The 22,686-nt window shown below is 28.1% G+C and overlaps 3 protein-coding genes across 3 annotated transcripts; 1 reads left to right on the forward strand and 2 right to left on the reverse strand.

Moving 5' to 3' along the window:
* Positions 1 to 1,335: 1,335 nt before the first annotated feature.
* On the reverse strand, positions 1,336 to 7,701 carry LOC119673357 (dynein heavy chain 3, axonemal-like). Its single transcript, XM_038084621.1, has 8 exons — positions 7,590 to 7,701; positions 6,963 to 7,067; positions 6,665 to 6,835; positions 6,310 to 6,457; positions 6,146 to 6,244; positions 5,500 to 5,614; positions 4,650 to 4,818; positions 1,336 to 1,533 (listed from the first exon to the last, which is right to left on the reverse strand). The coding sequence occupies exons 2-8, from the start codon at positions 7,008 to 7,010 to the stop codon at positions 1,336 to 1,338; spliced, it is 948 nt and encodes a 315-aa protein (XP_037940549.1). The 5' UTR covers positions 7,011 to 7,067; positions 7,590 to 7,701.
* LOC119673231 lies at positions 3,235 to 4,536 on the forward strand. Its single transcript, XM_038084474.1, has one exon. It carries the CDS (start codon positions 3,235 to 3,237, stop codon positions 4,534 to 4,536), a length of 1,302 nt encoding a protein of 433 aa, XP_037940402.1.
* On the reverse strand, positions 7,569 to 21,582 carry LOC119680225 (dynein heavy chain 3, axonemal-like). Its single transcript, XM_038092941.1, has 16 exons — positions 21,472 to 21,582; positions 18,922 to 19,088; positions 18,136 to 18,315; positions 17,837 to 17,948; positions 17,571 to 17,777; positions 17,307 to 17,513; positions 16,938 to 17,100; positions 15,274 to 15,488; positions 12,013 to 12,203; positions 11,737 to 11,921; positions 10,508 to 10,625; positions 10,170 to 10,317; positions 8,857 to 9,014; positions 8,632 to 8,698; positions 7,945 to 8,565; positions 7,569 to 7,859 (listed from the first exon to the last, which is right to left on the reverse strand). The coding sequence occupies exons 1-16, from the start codon at positions 21,502 to 21,504 to the stop codon at positions 7,569 to 7,571; spliced, it is 3,063 nt and encodes a 1,020-aa protein (XP_037948869.1). The 5' UTR covers positions 21,505 to 21,582.
* Positions 21,583 to 22,686: the final 1,104 nt, after the last annotated feature.

Raw genomic sequence — 22,686 nt, forward strand, 5'->3', positions numbered from 1 at the left:
AAACAAATTTTGTATATAAATTGCAATGAAAATAATGAAAGGTTTTGACATTATATGTATCGTTGTACTGAGAGTCAATTTTACGAGTAATGAACTTTCTGCAATTTATAGTAAGAGTTGTGTGATCACAACTCTGTATCCCCTGATATATATCCCCTGATACGTTAAAGTTAGTCTTTAGTTTTTAATTTAAATTCATTTAGTTAATTTATTATCTTATACTGTCTTACTCATGTATGTTTTCAAATACAGATTCAATTTTTAAATCTTAAATTGCTAATCAATTTTTAAGAAGTGCATTTAAATGGCTTGAAATTCGTCACAAATGCCTAACAAATCTTTATAGCATGCATTTACTTATGTATTGCACATAATCAACCACAAAAACCGAAGTGGGCTATCATAAATAACAATTCAATTGTAAAAATATAAGGAATCCCCTTAAGCTGCTACATAATGACAAATTGAGTTTACATTCCTTTTACTAGAATGATAAAACATGCAAAAATGTACAGAATAAGCCAAGTAGTAGTCTGTTACTTTGTTTGCTTTAATAATACTACTCAATATGTTTGTCACAGATGTTCTACATGCATTTCAAAGTCATAAATATTCGTTTCAGAAATCTCAAATAACCCAATAACAACAATAATTTTGCTGGGAATTGCAAATGCGACCAAAGTCTAAGGCATACTCCATGGTTAGAACGCAGTAAAACGCAACCAAGTACACTACAGTTCGATAAATGAATGAAAGGGTACAGAAAAATATGCGAAGACCATGAGATACAAAACTTAAATGACTGTAAACGGAAATATATACTGGAAAAATGTATATAAGATCATTGTTTTGTATAGACATCAATATGAAAAAATATGTATTTTAATGTGCCACATATAGATTGTAGAAATGCGTTAGTGATAAATGCGTTTGTGATAACTTTTGTCAAAAAGAAGAAGAGTGTAGCTAAAAAACATAAAAAAGTAAGATTTATTTACAAAAAATATGAAAACATCTAGAAAAACAGGACAGGAGACAGGAGTCTTTAACTAAGAAAAAAAATTTTTTATTAACTAAACTACAAAGACATGTATTTGTGATTTGTATATTGAAGTTTGTCGTTTCAAGAATTTTAAAAGAAAAAGTGTTAATTAAATAGTTCATCTTATCTTGGTTTGCTAACAAAAAACAGGAATTTTAAAAAATTTCATAAATTCATTAGAATTTACTAGTTTTTCTTAGTTTTAACAAATCGTATTCATAAAGGAAATTAATATGCATCCTCGCACAAATAACATCCCATTTACATACATTCTATACATACACATATAGTACTTACCCTGGATTCATGGTTATGAATATGGAACAAGTTGGATCCAAACGCAACATTGTATCTTCAAAGAAGAATTTCACAACTTTTCTTCCGATCGCCCGTTGTATGGTTAAAATTTGCTGCGCTACTACAGACAATACTTCCAATTCGATTCGATTGAATTCATCGAAGCATGCCCAAGCGCCAGATTGTGCCAATCCCTTCAAAAGTGAATAAATAAAAAGGCATAAATAAATGAATAAAGAATATGAAAAATAAAAGGAATTTTCAAACGAAAGGAAAATAAATTTCAAAACCGAACAATATGGTCGAATGTAGTTGCTTACATGATATTTAATTTATGAGAATCTACAAGCGAATTGCATCTGGATGCTCTTTTATAACATTTATACTACGAGAAGTTAAAAAACTTAAAAAAAAATTTAAAGATTGCATTTGATATTTTTTCCACAACAATGCCTATACCTTTGGCACACTATAATAGGTTTAAAAAAAATTTGTATCAATATTAATTTTAATTTTTTTAACGCAATATACCTTCATTTCATTTTTATTAAATGATTATTAATTTATTGATATGAGCAGTTCCATGAACAATAATATTAATAAATATGGATTTTATTTGATTGTTTTCCATATCAAGAAACAATAATATGGTATAGATAGTACCATTTATTATCTATACTAAATTCGAGTTTAATAATTAAATTAATAAAAATAAAAAAGTTAAATTATTTGAAGTTTTTTTATTAAACAACAAAGAATCCTCTGTTTAGCATTAACCGAACTCATTAATTAGGTGTTTTATAAAATTCGATTTATTTTTCCAATTGTATTCGAAATATGTATATTTCACTTTCAATATTTTATCATAATGAAAGTAATTAAAATAATATTCAGGTCTTTAATTTGAATAAAAATGTTTTGGAGTACATATCTTTTTGTGAGCCGCATTTACTGTAATTGCAATTATTAAAGTATTATTATATTTATATTTCTCTTAATTATGAAGGTCCTTCTTATAAGATCGTTCAATATTTGTAAGCAATTTGCATAAATTACAATTATAAAAACACATAGAACAACTAAAATATTAAATATTAATATTATGCAAAATTTGCCACGCGTTGATAGTAAATGTGACAGCTCCCACTTAAAATTCAAACTCTTACAAATTTATTGGCACAAAATTTAAATAAAAATTGCAAAAATAAAATTTTTTTTTATAAAATATCAAATTTATTGGTTAATGACCCCAGTTTTTGGCAATGTAATATGCTGGAGTTACCATAAGTTGGTAAAAGTAAACGATGTTGTTGATAGAATCTATCATCTCCAAAGAGAGCATGATAACATGATTTTCTCTTGAAAAAAATAAACAAAAGTTAAAAATAAAAATCTAAACAAAAGTTAGAAACAAAATCTAAACTAATTTTTAAGACTGAACTAAAGTTAATTAATATTAATGGTGAAATGGCCAATCAATTTTTACTATCAAGTTCTGAAATCTTTGAAGTATTGAAGCTACTCAATTAACTCGTTAACTAACCATTCATAGTAGAAATACAATATATATTGAAAAATAAAACAAAGTCTGATAAAGACATGAAAAAAGAATAAGTATGAACTTGTCTTTTCATTAATGAGAATATGGGTAAGACAAAATCGTTCTCACCCGAACTCCACAAAAATTTACTATAAATAAAAAATTAATATGAAGAGAATTTATTCTGAACTTGTTGTTTCTGAAGTTAAGTTGTGTTAGGTTGCTAACAAATCGAGAAGAAAAATGGTTGGTTTTAATAAATAATCACATTATTTTTACAATAATTTGTTTTTTAATTAAAGTAATAATTAATTTGTTTTCTATTAAACTGCAGAAATTTCTTATAGCAGCATTAATGTGCTTAGCTGTAGCAACGGCTTTTGCCATTGATACACCATCAAATGAATATCTACCACCAGTTGCAGTTGCTCCTGTTGAGGAAGCACAAATAGTGTTAGAACCACAAGAATCAGCTGCACTTGCTGATGATGGATATCGTTATAAGGTTGTACGTCGCGTAAAATATCGTCAACGTCGCGATGTCAATGAGTTACCTTCCAATGAATATCTACCACCAGTTGCAAGTGCACCTCTTGAGGAAGCACAAATTGTGGTAGAACCACAAGAATCAGCTGCACTTGCTGATGATGGATATCGTTATAAGGTTGTACGTCGAGTAAAATATCGTCAACGTCGCGATGTCAATGAGTTACCTTCCAATGAATATCTACCACCAGTTGTAAGTGCACCTCTTGAGGAAGCACAAATTGTGGTAGAACCACAAGAATCAGCTGCACTTGCTGATGATGGATATCGTTATAAGGTTGTACGTCGCGTAAAATATCGTCAACGTCGCGATGTCAATGAGTTACCTTCCAATGAATATCTACCACCAGTTGCAAGTGCACCTCTTGAGGAAGCACAAATTGTGGTAGAACCACAAGAATCAGCTGCACTTGCTGATGATGGATATCGTTATAAGGTTGTACGTCGAGTAAAATATCGTCAACGTCGCGATGTCAATGAGTTACCTTCCAATGAATATCTACCACCAGTTGTAAGTGCACCTCTTGAGGAAGCACAAATTGTGGTAGAACCACAAGAATCAGCTGCACTTGCTGTTGATGGATATCGTTATAAGGTTGTACGTCGAGTAAAATATCGTCAACGTCGTGATGTCAATGAGCTACCATCCAATGAATATCTACCACCAGTTGCAAGTGCACCTCTTAAGGAAGCACAAATTGTGGTAGAACCACAAGAATCAGCTGCACTTGCTGATGATGGCTATCGTTATAAGGTTGTACGTCGAGTAAAATATCGTCAACGTCGTGATGTCAATGAGTTACCTTCCAATGAATATCTACCACCAGTTGCAAGTGCACCTCTTGAGGAAGCACAAATTGTGGTAGAACCACAAGAATCAGCTGCACTTGCTGATGATGGATATCGCTATAAGGTAGTACGTCGAGTAAAATATCGTCAACGTCGTGATGTCAATGAGTTACCTTCCAATGAGTATCTACCACCAGTTGCTAGTGCACCTCTGGAGGAAGCACAAATTGTGGTAGAACCACAAGAATCAGCTGCACTTGCTGATGATGGATATCGCTATAAGGTAGTGCGCCGCTTAAAATATCGTCAAAGACGAGTTTAAATAAGTATTAAAATATTTAAAACATTCAAAACAAAACGTACTGACGCTTATAATATGACAAATATATAAAATATTATCAAGTATAAAACCATTGGTTTTTTATTTTCAATTACCTTAAAGAACTTTCCTAAAGCCTTGTAGTCTAAGCCATCGGAACAGTTGAAAACTACGCATTTCTTAGCGACGGCTTTGGCTAAATCTTTGCATGTTTCGGTTTTACCAGTGCCAGCTGGACCCTCTGGTGCACCTCCTAAACATAGTTTTAGCGCACCCATCAAAGTTCTATAAAGAAAAAAATTTTTAATTCAAAATAAACAAAAATAATAGAAAAGCATCTGTAACAAATGAAATCACAATAAAACGGAGCAAGTAAATTGGCAAAAAGGTATAATTCCGCTCAAAGCCTAAAAGTAAGCATTTATAGTGTGGACGTCATTTTAATTTTTTTTCTCTTGTGCAAATATATTTGTATTTTTTTAAAATTTGAAAACAAAAAATATATGACATTTGTTCTTTTTTCCGTTTTATTTTTGCCAACATTTTTCGGTTTCAGTTTCCTTTTACACGAACTCATACTTGTATCCTGTGCATTGCACATTTCGTGCCTTGAGTGTTTGTGCAATGTCAGACATTGATTTATTTGTTTAATAATAAAAAAGAAAAGTATTATCTGAAAAGCCATTAAAAAGGTTTCCATTTTTGTAGGTTTTTATGTGTTGTATTTTTCGGTTTTAACTATATTCGGCAGATTTATGCCGAATATGTCTATAAACATGCATTTCTGAAAATTCAATTTTAATGGATTTAATTCTGCTTGTTTATTTTGTAGGAAAGGCGTGATGTAGGTAAATTCCAAACACTTACCATAAAATTTTTTATTTTAAGCATTACGACTATTTACGTAGGTGTTGTTCCGATTTAAAATATTAAAATATCATATATTTTTATTTGTTCAATATTTACCTATAACAACGATCGGTCAATGGAGTAACAACCAAACGCGGTAAATTGCCAAGGTATTCCAAACCATATTTAACATCTGTTACAACCATACTGACACAGACGTATTCTTCTTTTTCTATGTTAAAAAAAAACGCATCAAAACATTTAAATAATTTCAAAAGATATATATGAAGTGTTATATATAATATTATACATATAGTAAAGCTTAGAAAAATTATTATGGTCAATTTAAATTGGAAAAATATATTAAGAGGTAATTGTTTAAATTTGATTATATATTGTAAAAGACAGCTTATGCTGTAATTAGCAAATTAAAATTAGTAATTTATTAAATAAGTTACTCTAAAATGTTTAAAATCAGTGAGCGAAAACAAACAGTAAAGTACAAAACATAGTGTAGTTTTGTATATTTGTTAAAAACTCTAAACGAAGAGTATACTATAAAAAGTACATTATAAAATGTTCGCGTTGTATTCTTTTCCTCGAAGTTAGTGATCTTTTTAACGATCTTTTCTCGAAAGTAGTGTATATTTAGTGTTCTTTTAGTCTCTATCGAACAAAACGATTTGGATATATATTGTTACAATAAAAACTATATATAATCATTATATTGTGTTATTATATCAAGTTAACTAAAGTTACATACTCTCATTTTCATGCCAATAATATCGGAGCTGTGATATCCAATCAAATTCATGTATTGATAATACATTTAAGTCACTGATGGCCTTTACAACATCTCGAGCTAAAAAACATGTAAGATTTGATTGAATTGGTTTAATGCATATAAGTTCTTTTATATATACACACCATGTACATCTAGAACAATAAGAGCCTCAACAGTTATACGAAGTCCACTCTTTAAATCTAAACGCACTAATCGTACGAGATCACCAATTTGTGCAGTACTTTTTACAACATATGCTGGTAGTGACTTCTTTTCTATGGCTTCCTCTACCTGTCAAAATTAAAAAAAAAGTGTAGATAGTTTATATTGCAGAAAATTTATCTAAAATATTAAAGCGTTTGGCATTTCCAAATTTGGGTTGTTAAAAAAGGTTTGAAATATTTCTTTTAAATTTGTACTGATAGTTGTGAAATACAAATCAAAGCTTAGAATCTTAGGATATTTACATATTTTTATATATTATATACGAGTATTTACCTCGTAAGTCCAAGCCATACATGATATACCTTGTACGACTTGTCCAGGCCATGATGTCACCCATCCAACACGATCACCTTGGTAATAATCTTCCCAAGCTTTCTTTAATTGATTAAGAACACTGTCCAACATAGCACCTTCGACTTCTTTTAACCACATTTCCACTAAACCCTACGATTATAAATAATAAAATATTATTAATAATATGTATATACATATAAATATAATATATAATGTTACCTTTAATATTTATTGAGTAAATTATAAAGTAATAAATTTTTGGAACAATTTTACTTACATTAGCAAGGGCTGGATTAATTTTACGCACTAGTGAAACACGTTCCATTTCTTCGGAAACCAGTTCAGTGATTATACCATTCTCATCGAATGTAAGAGTAGCAATCTGTATAATATAAACAATTCAAAAAGCTTTAAGTTACGTTGTAAAAAATTATTTACTATTTTTTGATTTTAATAAAGGTTTTTTTAAAATAATAAAATACTAATAAAATATCTCGCCTAAGAAGTAAGTTGTAAGAAAACGGATAATAGAAAAATTAGTTGATAAAATAATTTGTTGATAATAATAATTTGTTAAATAATTTGTTTTTGTTGATGTACAAAAGACAAATAAATTTTTTTTAAAATTATTTTGAATAAATAAGATTTTTAGCAAAAATATCAGAAGTATTAAAAAACAAGGTTTTTGAATTACTATAATTTTTAACTCTATTTGCGTACAAAAATATGTTAACCATTGAGTTAACTTTAGCTGCTTCAATTAACTAAATCGATCATATTAAATGGTTTTCCTTCGCCCAAACAAATTTGTTAGTCTCTTAGTTCAAAAATCCACTTCTCAAAATAAATGCATTTAAAACGACCCTACATATCATATAATATTTTATAAAATTTGTTTACTTACTCCTTCGAAACATTTCTTCAAATGTGGTTGTACACGTTGTGGATCTTTTGTCTCCGATAAAATTTCCAGTAATTCATCATTAGACAAGAAAAAGAATCTTGCAAAGAATAAACGCTTTTGTTCCAAATAAGTATTCAAACCTTTTGTTACAGTTTCTAAATCAGCTACCGCTTTTGTCAACAACTCTAGCATATTAGGATATTCTGTAGCTGCCATAACATGCAAATCTTGACATGCATATTTCATAATTTTTCGCCATAATTTATCAACCTTTCAGAAAAAAGACATATAATTTTATATGAAAATATATAATTATTTTGAATAATAGTTAATAAGTTTCTTGACATATATTTACAGCTTTAAAGTTGCGACCCTCTGTTGGCATTTGCCTCATAATATCTTCTGAACTGAAAATTGGTTCCAAATACATCCAAGTCACTTGGACTTGTGTCCATTGATCAAGAATATTCTGTATTAATAGTAAACGTTCTTCCCAATCATCAGCTTTGCTTCCCAATGCAACAATGAATGGTGAACGTTTCATTGCTTGTGTGCGCATTATATGATCATCCAATTGAGTCTGTATGTCATCTAGAGCAGATAGTATATTTGTATCAGAGTCACGATATTGCACAACTTCAAACATAACATCTGTCCAGTCTTTTTGCATATTATCTAATGTGCTGTTAAGTTCAAATTCTTTGCCAGCTGCATTGGAGACTTCTTCTAGTTGTGGCAATATACTCATTATATTGACACTTATCATATCTGCAAGTGTTGGATAAAGCGTGGGATTTACTTCTCTTCCCAAAAAATTGGAAATTTGTTGCCAATGTCGTGGCAATAAGCCACTACGACAAATTGCATCAAGTACTGGCAGGTAAACACGGAATCTTTCGATTTTTAAGCGCATAGTCTCCGCAACTCGTTTTGCTGTTGGATTTTGGGCAAATTGACGCGTTAATTTGTATATTATCTGCAAATGTATTAAAAATTAAAAAAATTAATCTTATTATGTACAAAACGAATTATAAAGTATTACCTTGTACATATTCTCAACTTCATCTTGTATAACATCAGCATCCAAACACACAAATGGACCGTTCATCCTATTAAAGTTAATATGGTTTAAAAGCTATTTATTTTTCGAACTTATTAATTTCATTATTTTTAGTTTAAAATAATTTTATTAAATTAATTCATTTAATTGAAATTTGGTTCAATTTAGTTCGGTTCAATTTAAATAGAAACCTATTTGAGTACTTACCATAATACATAATCTTTTTCAAATTCATAGGCTGTTTTCCATAATTTTTCTATAGGTTCCATTTTCTCAATTATTTCAGTTAACAGCGGGAATGGGGATACATCAATTTGTAGAAGCATTTCTTCAGTATTAATAGCTTTGGCTTCACGACTGAATTTCTAAAAAGTGCAGAATATATGAATAAATAAACAAAAATTATACTTATTATTTGTTTTAGCTAATAATATTTATTAATAATAATGTTCACATATATTAATGGCAAGTATTTTTTCAAATTACTTTCTTTATTATATTATTCTTAATAAGACGATATATTTTTTTAAGAATATGAAATTAAATTATAAGAAATTATGTTAAATTAATCGAGTTCCATAATTCGTATTTTTGTGTTTTGTTATGAGTGGCGTCTACAATACTTGGAGAACAGTAGTTCTCCAAATTAAGTCGACGGAATTATATTACATTATAAAGATTGCGATACCGGATTACCACAAAGGAATTGCTAAGCCTAAACAGGGTTTTCTTTGAAAAGGTTATTAGTTTTCTATGCAATACTGCAAATGTCTTAATATCGTATAAATGAGTAATTGAAAATGAAAAATCTAGAGCTATCCAATAGTAAATACTAAACAGTAAAAGATTACTTATTATCACTTATTATTTAACTAAAATTTCTTCAAAATTTATATTAACCCGCGTAATAATTAAAACAAAAGAAACGTTAAAATTAATCTTGAATATCTAATGAAAATGGTGTAAATTATAAAAATAAAGATTAACTTAATATAATTCTTGTAATCATATATTGTGAGCATGATATTACATTTATATCGTTTTAACATGAGTTTTGTTTGTTAGAAGCAAGCAGAATCAATACTGAATGACCATATTCTTGTTGTTTTAAAAGAATTCCACATTCGCTTAATTTTTATTGGTTGTCTTAGATCTATCGTCAATCTATTATAAAAACTTCTTTAACAACAAAATGAACAATCTCTGCTAAATAAATGTTCAGTTTAATTAATTTGACAAAATATTTAACAAATATTTAATCATTTTTATTGAAATCTTTTAATCCTTTTTAGAGCTTACTTCAAATTATAACGCATAATGAAATAAGAAGGGGGAAAAGCAAACTAAATAACTTTGTTTCCCTCGAATAACTTCAACATAATCTTCCGAAAACTACTCAAGTTACACAAACTACTCAAAATCAAAGTTAACAGCAGAACAAGTTCTTAACTTCTTCCTCTTTACTTATTTTTCTATTTTCATAACAATACTTAGTATATAACTAATTTTCTAAAAATTACCTCAATCAATTCGAACAACTCATCCGCAGTATCAACGCGTTCCTTCAATTCGTCTAGTGTGAAAGATTCTCGTATTTCCTTCAAACGGAAACCATCCATGCGTCGTTTTTCATATGCAAGCAGTTTTTCAAACAGCTTACGCTTTTCGCTGAAAGTAAAAATACGTGGATTAAATTGTAGCTCAAAGATGAAGGAGTCATGTATGTGTGTATAAGGAGCAATGTATATGAGAATTCGTTTATTTGATGGAAAATAGAATTGCTATATTTGATGGCACATGGCGGATACACAGGAGCCGAAATCATTGCACGTTACCAAAATTTTATGACAAAACTTACCGTAATGCCATTTCGAGTTTATCACGCACCACAAGCAAACGCGCTGCACTCAAATCCAAAACTTCCTCTAGCTCGCCGGGCAAAACAAATGTGCGTGAATTCAAATGAATCTCGTCCTCTGTTTGGTATTAAGGAATAAACAATGAAATATTGGTGAATTTGAGGTTTCGAAATAAATTTTAATATTGTTTGCATATTTAGCAACGCTGAGGTTAGAACATTAATTAGAATTTGTCTGTATTATTGTAAATCTTTGAATTATGACAATGTATGGAAATGCTGCAAGTACCTAAAGTGTGTTGAAGACAGTGACATGTGTTGATTTGATTTGAGAAGGTGTCTGAATATATGTATTGTGTATACTTTATTATATGTGCAAGTATAAGTCAAGAAAACTCAGTGTTTTAGGCCAAAATACACGCAATTGAACTATGTCTAAAGAAATGTAAAGGGACATCCACCACGAGAAAAAATATATATATATTCTCTAAAAGCAAATTAGCACATCTAGCACTTTACTCACGTCGAGTGAATTCAAAACTACTGTGGGAATGCCTTCAACTTCTCAAAGATCTTGCTGAAAGAAATAGGGTTCACTTAATATGGAGCTCAGGAGACAGCGTATTTGAGGGACACGAATTAACCAGAAAAGGGGCGTCCTTATATTGTATTGGGCCAAAATCATACTGTGGTCTTTCATGGAGCTTTTTCAAACTTAAAATTAATAAATGGCTGAAAAAAGCAGCTCAGACTGATTAGGATGATGCAATTGCCTGCAAATAAGCTATAGAAACCATGTCAGGGTTGTCACAGGGTTTCTTACTAGACATTGCGGAGTCAAAAAACATTTATCGAATCTAGCTATTACAAGGGATGATAGCTGCAGACTGTGCCAAACACATTTTATGTCACTGTGATAGTCTTGTCAGATTCAGACATTGGTACTTATCAATTGCTTATCCACCTATAACGGAAATAGGCAATATCACTTCAAGGGACATACTGACATTTTCAACTGCTACGCGGCTATGGAATTAAAGTAGGTTTGTCAAAATAATCCTCAAAGGATGCAGTGACGTGGTATTATACTTCCCAACTCCTTCAAAATCAATCTATCTATTTTATTATAAGTACGAAAATTCTATGACAATGATCCTGATCAAAAGTTTATGTATTATTTTTAATAAATTGTACATCATTCTCGAATTGAAATAACATGTGTTACTTACTGTTTAAAGTCGAATGTGTCAAAAGAAAAATTACGCGTTGCACGACGGTTTTAAGATCATCTTTAATAGCGAATATACGTTCCTCACGACATTCAGCTAAATAGTTTTGTAGCGCTACAACTTCCGCAGTTTCTTCTGGACGTTCACCTGCTTTCATAGACATTTCTTCAAGAGCATCACATATGCTATAATTTGTTTTAATAAAAATATTAAATATGTATTTAAGTTTTTTTAAAATAAATACTATAATTATAATAAATAATATTATTAACTTACGCTCGATTTTGGTTTAAGTTGATTGCTTTGTAATAATTTATCACGAAACTATATATTTTCTTAACCATCATTCTAATAGATTCTTTAACATGACGATTGTCAAGCATAAATAGATTTAGTGGTATAAAGTCTCTCAAATAGTAAACTGTGACCTCAATTTGGTAAAGTTTTGCCATAAAATCTGTAATATTCTAGAAAAAAGAAATTGATAATTAAAATCAACAAAAAAAATATGTATATGTGCAATAACTATGTACAATAAATAAAAATTAATAATATTAATATAAACGCAAAATAAAATATAAAATATAAATAAGTAATACAAACACCGATAGTAAAGCAGTAAAAGGATAATAATATACAGGCTTATTTAATGTGATTAAATAAGTAGATTTGCATCATAATTTAAAGTTTGGAGAGTTGTTCAAAAAACTAATAAATTAAACATTTTCTTTGTAAATGCAAGTTTTACAAAGAAAAGCGAGTTGACATCATAATTAAGTTCATAATGATTTGATCCCACAGTCCTGAGGAAATCCACAGACTTCATTTAGTTAACAAAATTGCTTTCCCAGTCAATATAGATGTAAAACAGATTGATCGCTGGCATCTGAACTGTTTCTAATAACATTTCAGATTCTGTGAAATGCAGAATGAAACATTCGACAGTCTTATCTGGTCATATTTGCAATTGACAGAAAAAGGGCTTTTATTAACCGAACAAAGTATCGCAACTTAAACTAAAATTGTTAACTTTATTAATAATCCTAATATGTTTAGAATAGCTTATAGATAAGCTTATTCTTAATGGAATAGGTCATGTTGTGATTTTGCTTCTTATAATAATTATATTAACTAAATTTTAATTTATGTTGGTTTCACACAATTTTTGTGATTTGATCTAGTGAATAAATATTTAAACAAGATATCAACTGTAAGATGCAGTAGCTTTAATCTGGATTGTTTCAAGAGGGATCTTCACTACAACAAGTAGAGAATGATGCCAAAGATCTGCCATTTCTTTTTTTTTAATTTTTTTTAATTCATTAAATTCATTATAATAAAAGTTAGATACATTATATATTATATTATATATTATCATTTATATACATAGTTATATGTATTTAAATATGTATGCTCGTGTTTTGAAAGTAATATTGCAACAATATAGAAGTAATATTAATCATTCTGCTCAAGAACTAAAACTAACTACTCTATCATTTATTTTTGATGGTTGGTTAAAAAATTTACAAGTTTTTTCAATGTTTCTATCGCTTTAATATCAGAATTTCTAATTAATATTAGAACTAAAATATAAAAACAAATATATATCAGATTTGTACAGTTTATATTGTACTTATATATCATTGTCCAGGCAAAAGCGATCTTCCACGGAATACGCTATTTGCATGATACTTTAAGTGTGAACTGTGTTACTTAGTTTTCGACTTTCGTTATCAGAATTACGATTTTAAATTTTTAATCATAGTTCTGATATAGTATATATAACAATAAACAAGAAACGAACTGCCAGTCTAGTACCAGAAAAAAGAAGATAACTTAAGCGAAGTAAGCTTCAAGAAAATAACAGAACAACATTTTGAAGCCAAAAAATTAAATGTAAGACATTAGTTAAATTAGTGATTCTATTATTATTTTTATTATTAAATTCAATGTTACTAAGCGCTTAAATTTTTTTATTGATTTTCATATTCGTAATCGATTATTTTCTATTTTTTTTTTGTTAGGTTATATAAAGTAAACTTGATCAGAGTTATATTTTATATTTATATTATGAATTAACTGCACTATACTATTTTTTATATATGTATATGCTTTCTAATATATATTATATATATATTATAATATTAATATATATTATAATATATATTATAAATATATTATATCAAAGGTATCTGCCATATTTGATATTATTTCTAAGAAAAATGATGACAGATACAAGTATGATAAAAAGTAAATTATTTTATGTCTTTGAGCTTATTCGTTTCGTATTAAATAAAAAATATGAAAAATTGCAGACCGACCTATTAGCTACTAATATTATATTACAATTAACCGCGTTTATGTCATACTTGAAGGGTACTAGCAAGGCAATTGCTTCAACGTTGCATCAGTCAATCAGATACTATTGCCTTTATTTTTTGAGGTACATGTGTGTTCGCGTATAATTTCCTGTCTGTCTGCTTATTTTCAATTTTGTGTCTATCAGATTTTATATTTAACTGCCTGTCAGTCTCATGTAGTTGCGTAATGAAATTTAATGTTAATTCTCCACATCATTGCTTTTAATCAAATCAAAATAAAATAATTAAAATAATTTTACCCGCAGCAAAATTTTTACTAAGAAATAGAAGGTACATAAATTTTTACTCCTGAAATGATTATCCTTCATTCATAAGTGAATGAAATACTGCCTACATATTTCCGTTATTTATTTCGAAATGTAGACTTTTTAAGCATTTTAATTATACTAAAATTGAGATAAGAGATCAGAAAATTAATTCGCTTTAAATTAACTAAATAATTATATTAACAAACGTTTGTATAATAAATTTTTTAACATTTTTGTCAATTTTAAATTTTGTCAAATTTAAAATGGTGAGTTTTAATATAAAACTGTAGAAGCCAAAGTGACAGAAATGATAATTAACATTTTGGCAGATTTGTTCATACACATAATCTTAAATTTATATTTTATTATATATCTTTAAAACATGTTAATTGGTTGATTGCAGTGAGTGTGAGCAGCCATTTTTAAACCACATTCTTAGCAAGAAGCTAGCTTAGAAAATAGTAAAGTCAAGTTAGAGTATACACTTTAACCGTTAAGCAGTACGAAAAAGAGCTAAAACACACCCTTCTAAATACCTATTCCTTTTGGTATCACAACTTCGATAATAACTGCTAAAATAATGTGTTGCATGAAAAAACTGCAATTAATCTACCAGTATTAACACGGTCACAATTTATAAGTAGTATTCGAAGCTCACCCATTATAATCTAGCTGAAGTGAAGAAAGTTACTAAAGTTCTCCAGGGAAAAATAAATCAACACACTAACAACAGTTCTTATTGTTATCATATTTTGTAATTTTAAAAAATAGTTACTGTAGATTAAAAATCAAAAAATATACTGAATATTACTTTCTTAAAATTACTTTTAATAATTATGTAATTATCAGATATAGTAAATCTGATTTTTATGAATTTAGTTATATTGTAAACATTATTTATTATTTACCTTTAAATCTGGTACAAAGGTTTGTGTAAAAAGTTTTTCAGTCATCTCATAGAGCATATTATTAAACAGTGGATAGTAATACTTGTAAATTGGCATAAGATAAACTTTTGGACCGCGCATATTATTTCGAACTATCGTTCTAACATTATTGTAAAGAATCTCCATATCAACATGATTATCAGGTACACAGTTCAACGTGCCATATGTTTCAGGTTCTGGAAATTAAAACAATAAAAATTTAATACTTTTTTTTTTATATTTTTTGAAAATAAAATGAAAATGCAATACAATAATTTTAATTTTCCGAATAATATAAAGGAAATTACAAAAAAAGTATAGTCAGTACACATAGTCAGAAAAAATTAATTAACATAAAAAGGAAACTCATAGCAAATAACGCGGAAATAAAAATGTCAAAATGTATTGGCATTTAAAAGAGAAAGTAATAACGAATGAAAAATTATATGTAAAAAATAAATACATGCATGAAATTTTATGTATATATATACTGTATGATATATACTCATACAGTATATATATATACATACAATTTCATGAATGTATTTATGTATATGTTTTTCATTCTGTAATGAAAATTAAAACTAAATAATTACGAATTTTATTGATATGTAATATCTACATTACATACAACATAGATGATATAAATAAAATTACATAAATTAAATATTAATAATTATTGGCAAAAACATCAATAAAAGTGCTCGTAATCAAATATTTATTTCGAGGAGATTTTTGGATTATAAACCGAAAAATAATAGAAATAATTTATTTGATATCTAAATATTAATAAGATTGTTGTGCTCTCATTAAAAAATTAATTAATTATAATTAGTGATTAATTAATTCAAGAACAATTGTATATTTTCATTTTATGTTTGTATACATATAATCCAACAGTTCTCAAGCACCTCTTCCTGATTCAATATATATCAAAATAGTTTAATATCTTGTTATTAGGATATATTTGAATTATATATTAGTCTTGAGCTGACATACACCTATTAGTACTAGATAGACCGTAATCTATCTATATATCTATATATCTATTAGCTTTATTCTTCAGTTGTTTTCCAGTTTTCCTGCTTCTGTCAAAAACTACTAAATCGGTGATGCCATATCGCCTGGTTGTTGTGTCAAATCTCAAACAGTTATATTTTATTACTTTACACACTTCAGATTATTTTACAATGCTTTAACAATTGTGTACAATTCCTTTAAAAAGTGGATTTATTTAATCATGATCATCATTATCATCGTCACGACAACTCATTTCCTGTCTTGGTCTCAATCAATATGTCACTCCATTAATTTTAATTTCGCCCCGTTATTATCCAAATGGACCCTTCAACTGCCCTGATTCGCGATAAACAATTTTATCTATATTTTATTTTTGATATAATAGTTATTTTTGCATTATATTGTCAACTTAAAGAACAATATATAGTTGTAACAAGATTTTATTAGTCCCTTGGATATATTGCATACGTCGCTTTTGTTAATTTTTTTCAAGTGGTGTGTGTTGTTAGTTGAATGTGGTAATTCAGTACATTTTTTATAATTTTAATATAAGCAAACGAATTTATCTAATTACTATGAATAAAATGTTCACTACAACTATTGCGAAAATAATCGATTTTACTTACTTTCCGACATTACATATTCCAAACGTGGTATATCATATCCAACTTTCAAAATTGTTTTAAATAGTTCAACAAATAAGTCAGGAAGTGCATCCATGCAAGGATATATGTACAATCTACTCGTATTTTCCAACAGAAACTCTGATAACTTATCCAATTCGGTCACCTTTCATAATAAATAATATTTATTTAATTAACAAAATTGCATATCATTTAATTGCTTACTTAGTAAGTAAAATAAAAGTGCAACTGTGTGCTATTTTGCAGCATTTTGTATACTATATCTTATATATAAATGTATTTCATCAACCGTAGACATGTGGACACACTAGTTTTGGTGTCATATTAATAAATAAAATTTTTAAAAATTACCGGTTCCAGAGCACCAAGGCTTGGCCGCACATAGAACAGGTTTGCATCATCATCAGGATCATATTGGTATATAGATGTGCCGCTGTGATCCTCTGACTTCTCGGGTTTTATAAAGTGAGCACCAACAACTGACGCAATTAAAGTCATGAGTGGTTTACGGCGTAGTTTGCGATCATACATATTATATTTTTCGATATCATTACCATCCTTAAAATTAAAAGTAATTAAAATAAATATTTTTTAACAACAGTCATTATTGCTTACCGTGTAATACAGCAATATCTTGTATAAATGTGTAACATTACGTGTGATCAATCCTTCTAATTGGCGCGACATATACGCATGAATACAATTGTAAAATATACCTATACGACCTTCAAATTTAACATTTAAAGGAACCATATCCTTCCAAAACTTTCGCATAACATCTATCATATCAGCACAACGTGGTAACCAATCGTTTACTAGCACCTTGAATTAAGTAACAGCATTTATATATAAATCTTAACTAATAACATTAATATATCTACTTCTCTTATATCGGCACAACGAGAACCTATATACCGTTGTATTTCGTCAGTTGGAAAAGACGTTTCTTGGCAAAATAAGTGACTTAGATTCAGAACAAACATATCGTTATAACTAAAAAAATATTGCTCAAATTTATTTAGTATAATGACAACAGTAGCATTGACAAAGTGCCGGTATTTACAGTGTAAGTAAAATAAGACAAACTAAAATAGAATAACTTCATAAGGGGGGATTGCTAGTTTCGTTAAATTGCAAAATTGTATAGAATTTATTAAATAAAACATATTATTAAGCTTACATTTCATGCCATATGATATTAAGTGCAATTAATACTGGGTGAGTTATCATTAGATGTTGATTTAATCGGCTACGGGCTATATAAATAGAGCTTTTCCATGGTACAGGGGCACGAATCGTCATCGTTGGAAAATCTGGTGGTTCAGGCTCTAACTGTAAGCGCCTACGTTCCAACGGTGATCTGGATTTACAATTAAATGGGAAAAATATTAGAATGAATATGAAGCAATAGGTAATATAATACATTTTAATATAATTATAATTTTTAAAAAATATTTACGAACAGAATAGTATTGAAATTTAACAATTGAAAATAAAATTATAATTAATTAATTAATTCAATTATTCTACAGCTGGTTTATGATTTTGTTCTAATATAAACACAGCAAGTAAAATTGTTAATAAAAAACTTTCATAGTAATAGTAACAGAAACTCCAGAAAAATTTGCGAACAAAAAAGTCAAGTACGGCTTTGGATCAGTTGGTTAAGACGCGCTGATTCTGAGCTTCACATTTGGCAGGACCCGAGTTCGATTCCTGGTACTTGCAGTCTCAAAAAATAATTATTTACGAATAATTAAATACAAGAATTATTTCTAAGACCACTGCTGATGGGTATTTGGCAATACTCGAAACAGCTGTATGGTCAGCTAAAAATTCAATTAATTAAAATAATATAAAAATAAAATTTTTGTTGTTGTATTTTACTACTGTTCGAAAAAAAAACATCTTTAAAAAATATTTAATAAATTAATAATATTAACTTTTATTCTAGTTTTTATCTTACTTTAATAAATAACGCAGAAATGCTCTTTTCACAGCCATTCGAAAATCTTCTTGTAAATCAAGTAAACATGATATCGTTAATACAGCCATTTCACTCGGTACTTGACGATCTCCGCTGAAGAGATAATCCAGTAATATTACTTCAGGAAATATATTTGGCCAATATTTCTGGAATGAAATTAAGCACGTTCAGGTTAATGTAAAAACTTGCTTAACTAAACATTCAGTATTAGTGTATGGCACGGAAGTAACAATAATTATATATTCCTCTGGTGTGCTATGTTATATTAACTTATACGAGTATGTGAACAAAAACTTTGTAGCTTAATTTACGGCTGTATACATAGGATGTTACTTAAGTTTCGCCAAAGTTTATTAATAGAAAATTGGTGTCAATATTTTTATTTTAAATTCTAATATCAAATTGCATTAAATTTTTATAAATAAATAAACTTTGTAATTACCTACTGTATATTTAACAGTTTTATGAACTGTTTTGAAAAAATGCAGTCTATAATAAAATATGAATTTGAAGTTGTTTAGAACTCCAGAGGTTCTCTGAATTTGGGATAGAAGTTTACAAGCATTAAAAATAGGTGGGTATATTAAGATGTCAAGTATACGAACGATTTTTTTTAGAGTTAATCGGGAAAGCGTTAGAGAAAGGCGCGTTCATATGTTAAACCTGGCATCTGTGTAATCCTAGTTACAGGCTAGACTATAAATCATTATAAACAATATAAATGATTATTTATTTGTTAATTTAAAAAGTTTAAATTTCCAGTAGTGATCTTTAAATTTACTATTTTAACCACCATTTATTACTTTTTAGGATTTTCGATATCGGCAATGTGCAGAGAAGTTTTATGCTAGTTTTTTTCGTATATTTTTCTTTAATTTGTGTATATTTATAACCCATTCAAAATATTTTTAATTATCATTAATAATTAGCATGGTTTGTATATTTTAAAATATCATTCAAGTGTACTTAATGATTATTTATATCCGAAGAATATCACTAGTATAAGCGTGGACAGTGATACAATAGATATCTGATGTCTCCTTCACCAGCGCTGACGAATACGACACATAGTAGTTTCGAATAGCAGACCTAGTCTTGTTTTATATCACCATGTAGCCAAGTGTTCTGTAAATACTAATAATATACTAACAAATTTTATTTTTGTGAGTAAAGCATAAATTTGACATTTAGATTTGTAAGCCATTGTAGACCTGGCTATTAAAGTCAGATAAAAATAATACTTGTTGTACTGTTGTAAAAAGTGATCATAACCAATACTCATTTGTGATCAGCAGGAACAGGAATTGATACAGGAGGTTCTATCGAAGAGCCACTAAATTTCACTTAAATATAATAAAGTATATTTTTCCACTATATTCCTATTGACGGGAATCCAAATTAGAATTACTTTGGAATAGCTGCCTTGTAAGTTAAAGAGTTGTATTCCTATATTCTTGATAAAACATGAACCGGAGAAATAGCTTTGAAAACTGCCTGCCAACTTGTGTAAATAAAAGAAACCAGGCTTTATACTGGATTTACGCGAAAGTTTTGATTATAATTGTAGTTGTCAAAAATTTTAAACTGACATCTGAAACCAAAAAGCAAAAATATTGATACTCATACAAATCATCTTGATTTTAACTTGTTTTGCAATCGAAATCAAGACTAATTTGAGATGACAGTAAAAATTACAAATAAAACTCTCGTGTGAATCCAGTATTAGGGATGGTGTATATTCCCACTTGAAATATCCTAGTAGAGTTGCAAACATGAAAGGGTTTACATATTTCTAGTCCCATGCAGAAGACTCAACGCCGCAGAGCATCAGTAAGTTCACAAATATTTTAGACGACGAAATAAAAATCAATAAAATATAATACAAATACAAATAACGTTCAATGAAATCAAAATCAATAATAAGTAAGAATATAATATAAGTTTTGCAAATAACAGATATTTTATAGTTAGATAGAAATATAGTTAGATGAAATCAAGTTTTCCTTTCGTAGATGTTAGTGATACGAAAAGGATATCACATCAAAAATGGTTATTATTTTATTTAGTTAAATCTAAAGAATTATTTAAGGACACTGTTAAGCATAATTTCTATGATTATATTAATTTGAAGAAACCAGTGGAAAACTATTTGATATTTAAACTTTATATATATTAGGATATATATGACATTAATGTCATTAGCTCAGCTGTTTAAAACGTGAGTTTGTGTTAAACTTCAAGCCCTGACATTCACTAATAAAAATATTATGGCTGAACAAAAAATATTTTTAAAAATATATTTTAAAAAAATGTATTTAAAAAAAAAAATTATGAGTGTTTCACACTAACTGAAGTGGTCAAAATTTGCAATTAATTTATAATAAAGTCTTTAAGATAATTTTATTACTATTTATCCCTTTCTATTTAAAATAGTTTCATTCTCTTAATAGTAATCTGACTTAATTTAGTTCCACTTATTGTTTTAGGTATAAAGTAAAGTAAGAATATTAGGTGCAGTAGTAAACTTACCTCCTCCTTCAGGATAAATTTGTAAGCGTTCATTAATACTGAATTTTTTTTATTGATTTTTGGTATAACTTTTTTAATTAACTTCGATGGATAAATATCAAGTTTTCGCACACACAACTGAAAGTATATATTTATTTAGGTTATATTTATAACAAAAAATTTTTGAATTTATTAGTTTTACTTATGATTATTATTATTAATATGAAAGGATATAGCATTGTGACTTTAAGATCTATATTCGATTAAAAAACTTAATTGAAATTTCCCAAATATTTTCAAATATATAAATTTTCATTTATTTGTAATAAATATTACTTTTTATATTTCTTATCCAATTGTTTTCACATTATTTAATTTTTTATAAAGTATGCTCTTTGCTATTTATAACAGATGTTGCTTTTAACGACTTTGCAGTGTAACATAGCATATCACAAAGCATATTAAATGAGTTGCTTATATATATCTAACCTTTATTGTTATTTAGCTTTATGTTTTAATTTTAAGCCTATTTAAATATTTAAATGCTCAATAAACGGGTATTTTTTATATTGCCTCATAAAATATCTAATGAACTTCGCATTTTATTATTTGGTCAGCTCGTTAAGTTGAGTTGCCTGCAGTTTAAATTCAGAAAGGCATTTTAGAGCCTTTTTATGTTTATATAGCAGAAGAGTACCAACAAGTAGAAAATGATATAAATCTTAACTCTTAAAATGAGGCAAAATTAATCTACATAAAGTGCGGTTAATTTGCATCAGTTTATGCGCACTTCAAATCGTTTTGAGGTGGCTTAAAATGCATTAGAATGACTATTAAGAATATGAATATCAGGTGAATCAATAACGAAAAAGGATTTTTTTTAGTGTACTGATTTTAAAATTGTTTTTTTCAAGTTTCCGTATAGCCAGAATTTCAAATTTAATTGGTATAAAGAGTCGTCTTCACAGATTTTTTATTCGAACTATAATTCTGTATTAACGGCCTTATTCAGAAAAAATTATAGAAGTTCAGTTAAAACTACTAATATAATAGAAAACTTGCATAAAATTGAGAAATTAGCAAGTTAATTAGTTTAGTATGATAATATTTGACATTTTAATTAAACGAAAAGTTTTAGGTATAAAAATTTATTTAAATAAGATTGATGTATTTGAAAGAAACGTTTTCTTACTAACATCGTGGTACTCCGCATAATCACGATTTTCATAAAATTTA

This window comes from Teleopsis dalmanni, chromosome 1 (genome assembly GCF_002237135.1).
Source record: "Teleopsis dalmanni isolate 2A chromosome 1, ASM223713v2, whole genome shotgun sequence".
Classification (NCBI taxonomy): domain Eukaryota; kingdom Metazoa; phylum Arthropoda; class Insecta; order Diptera; family Diopsidae; genus Teleopsis; species Teleopsis dalmanni.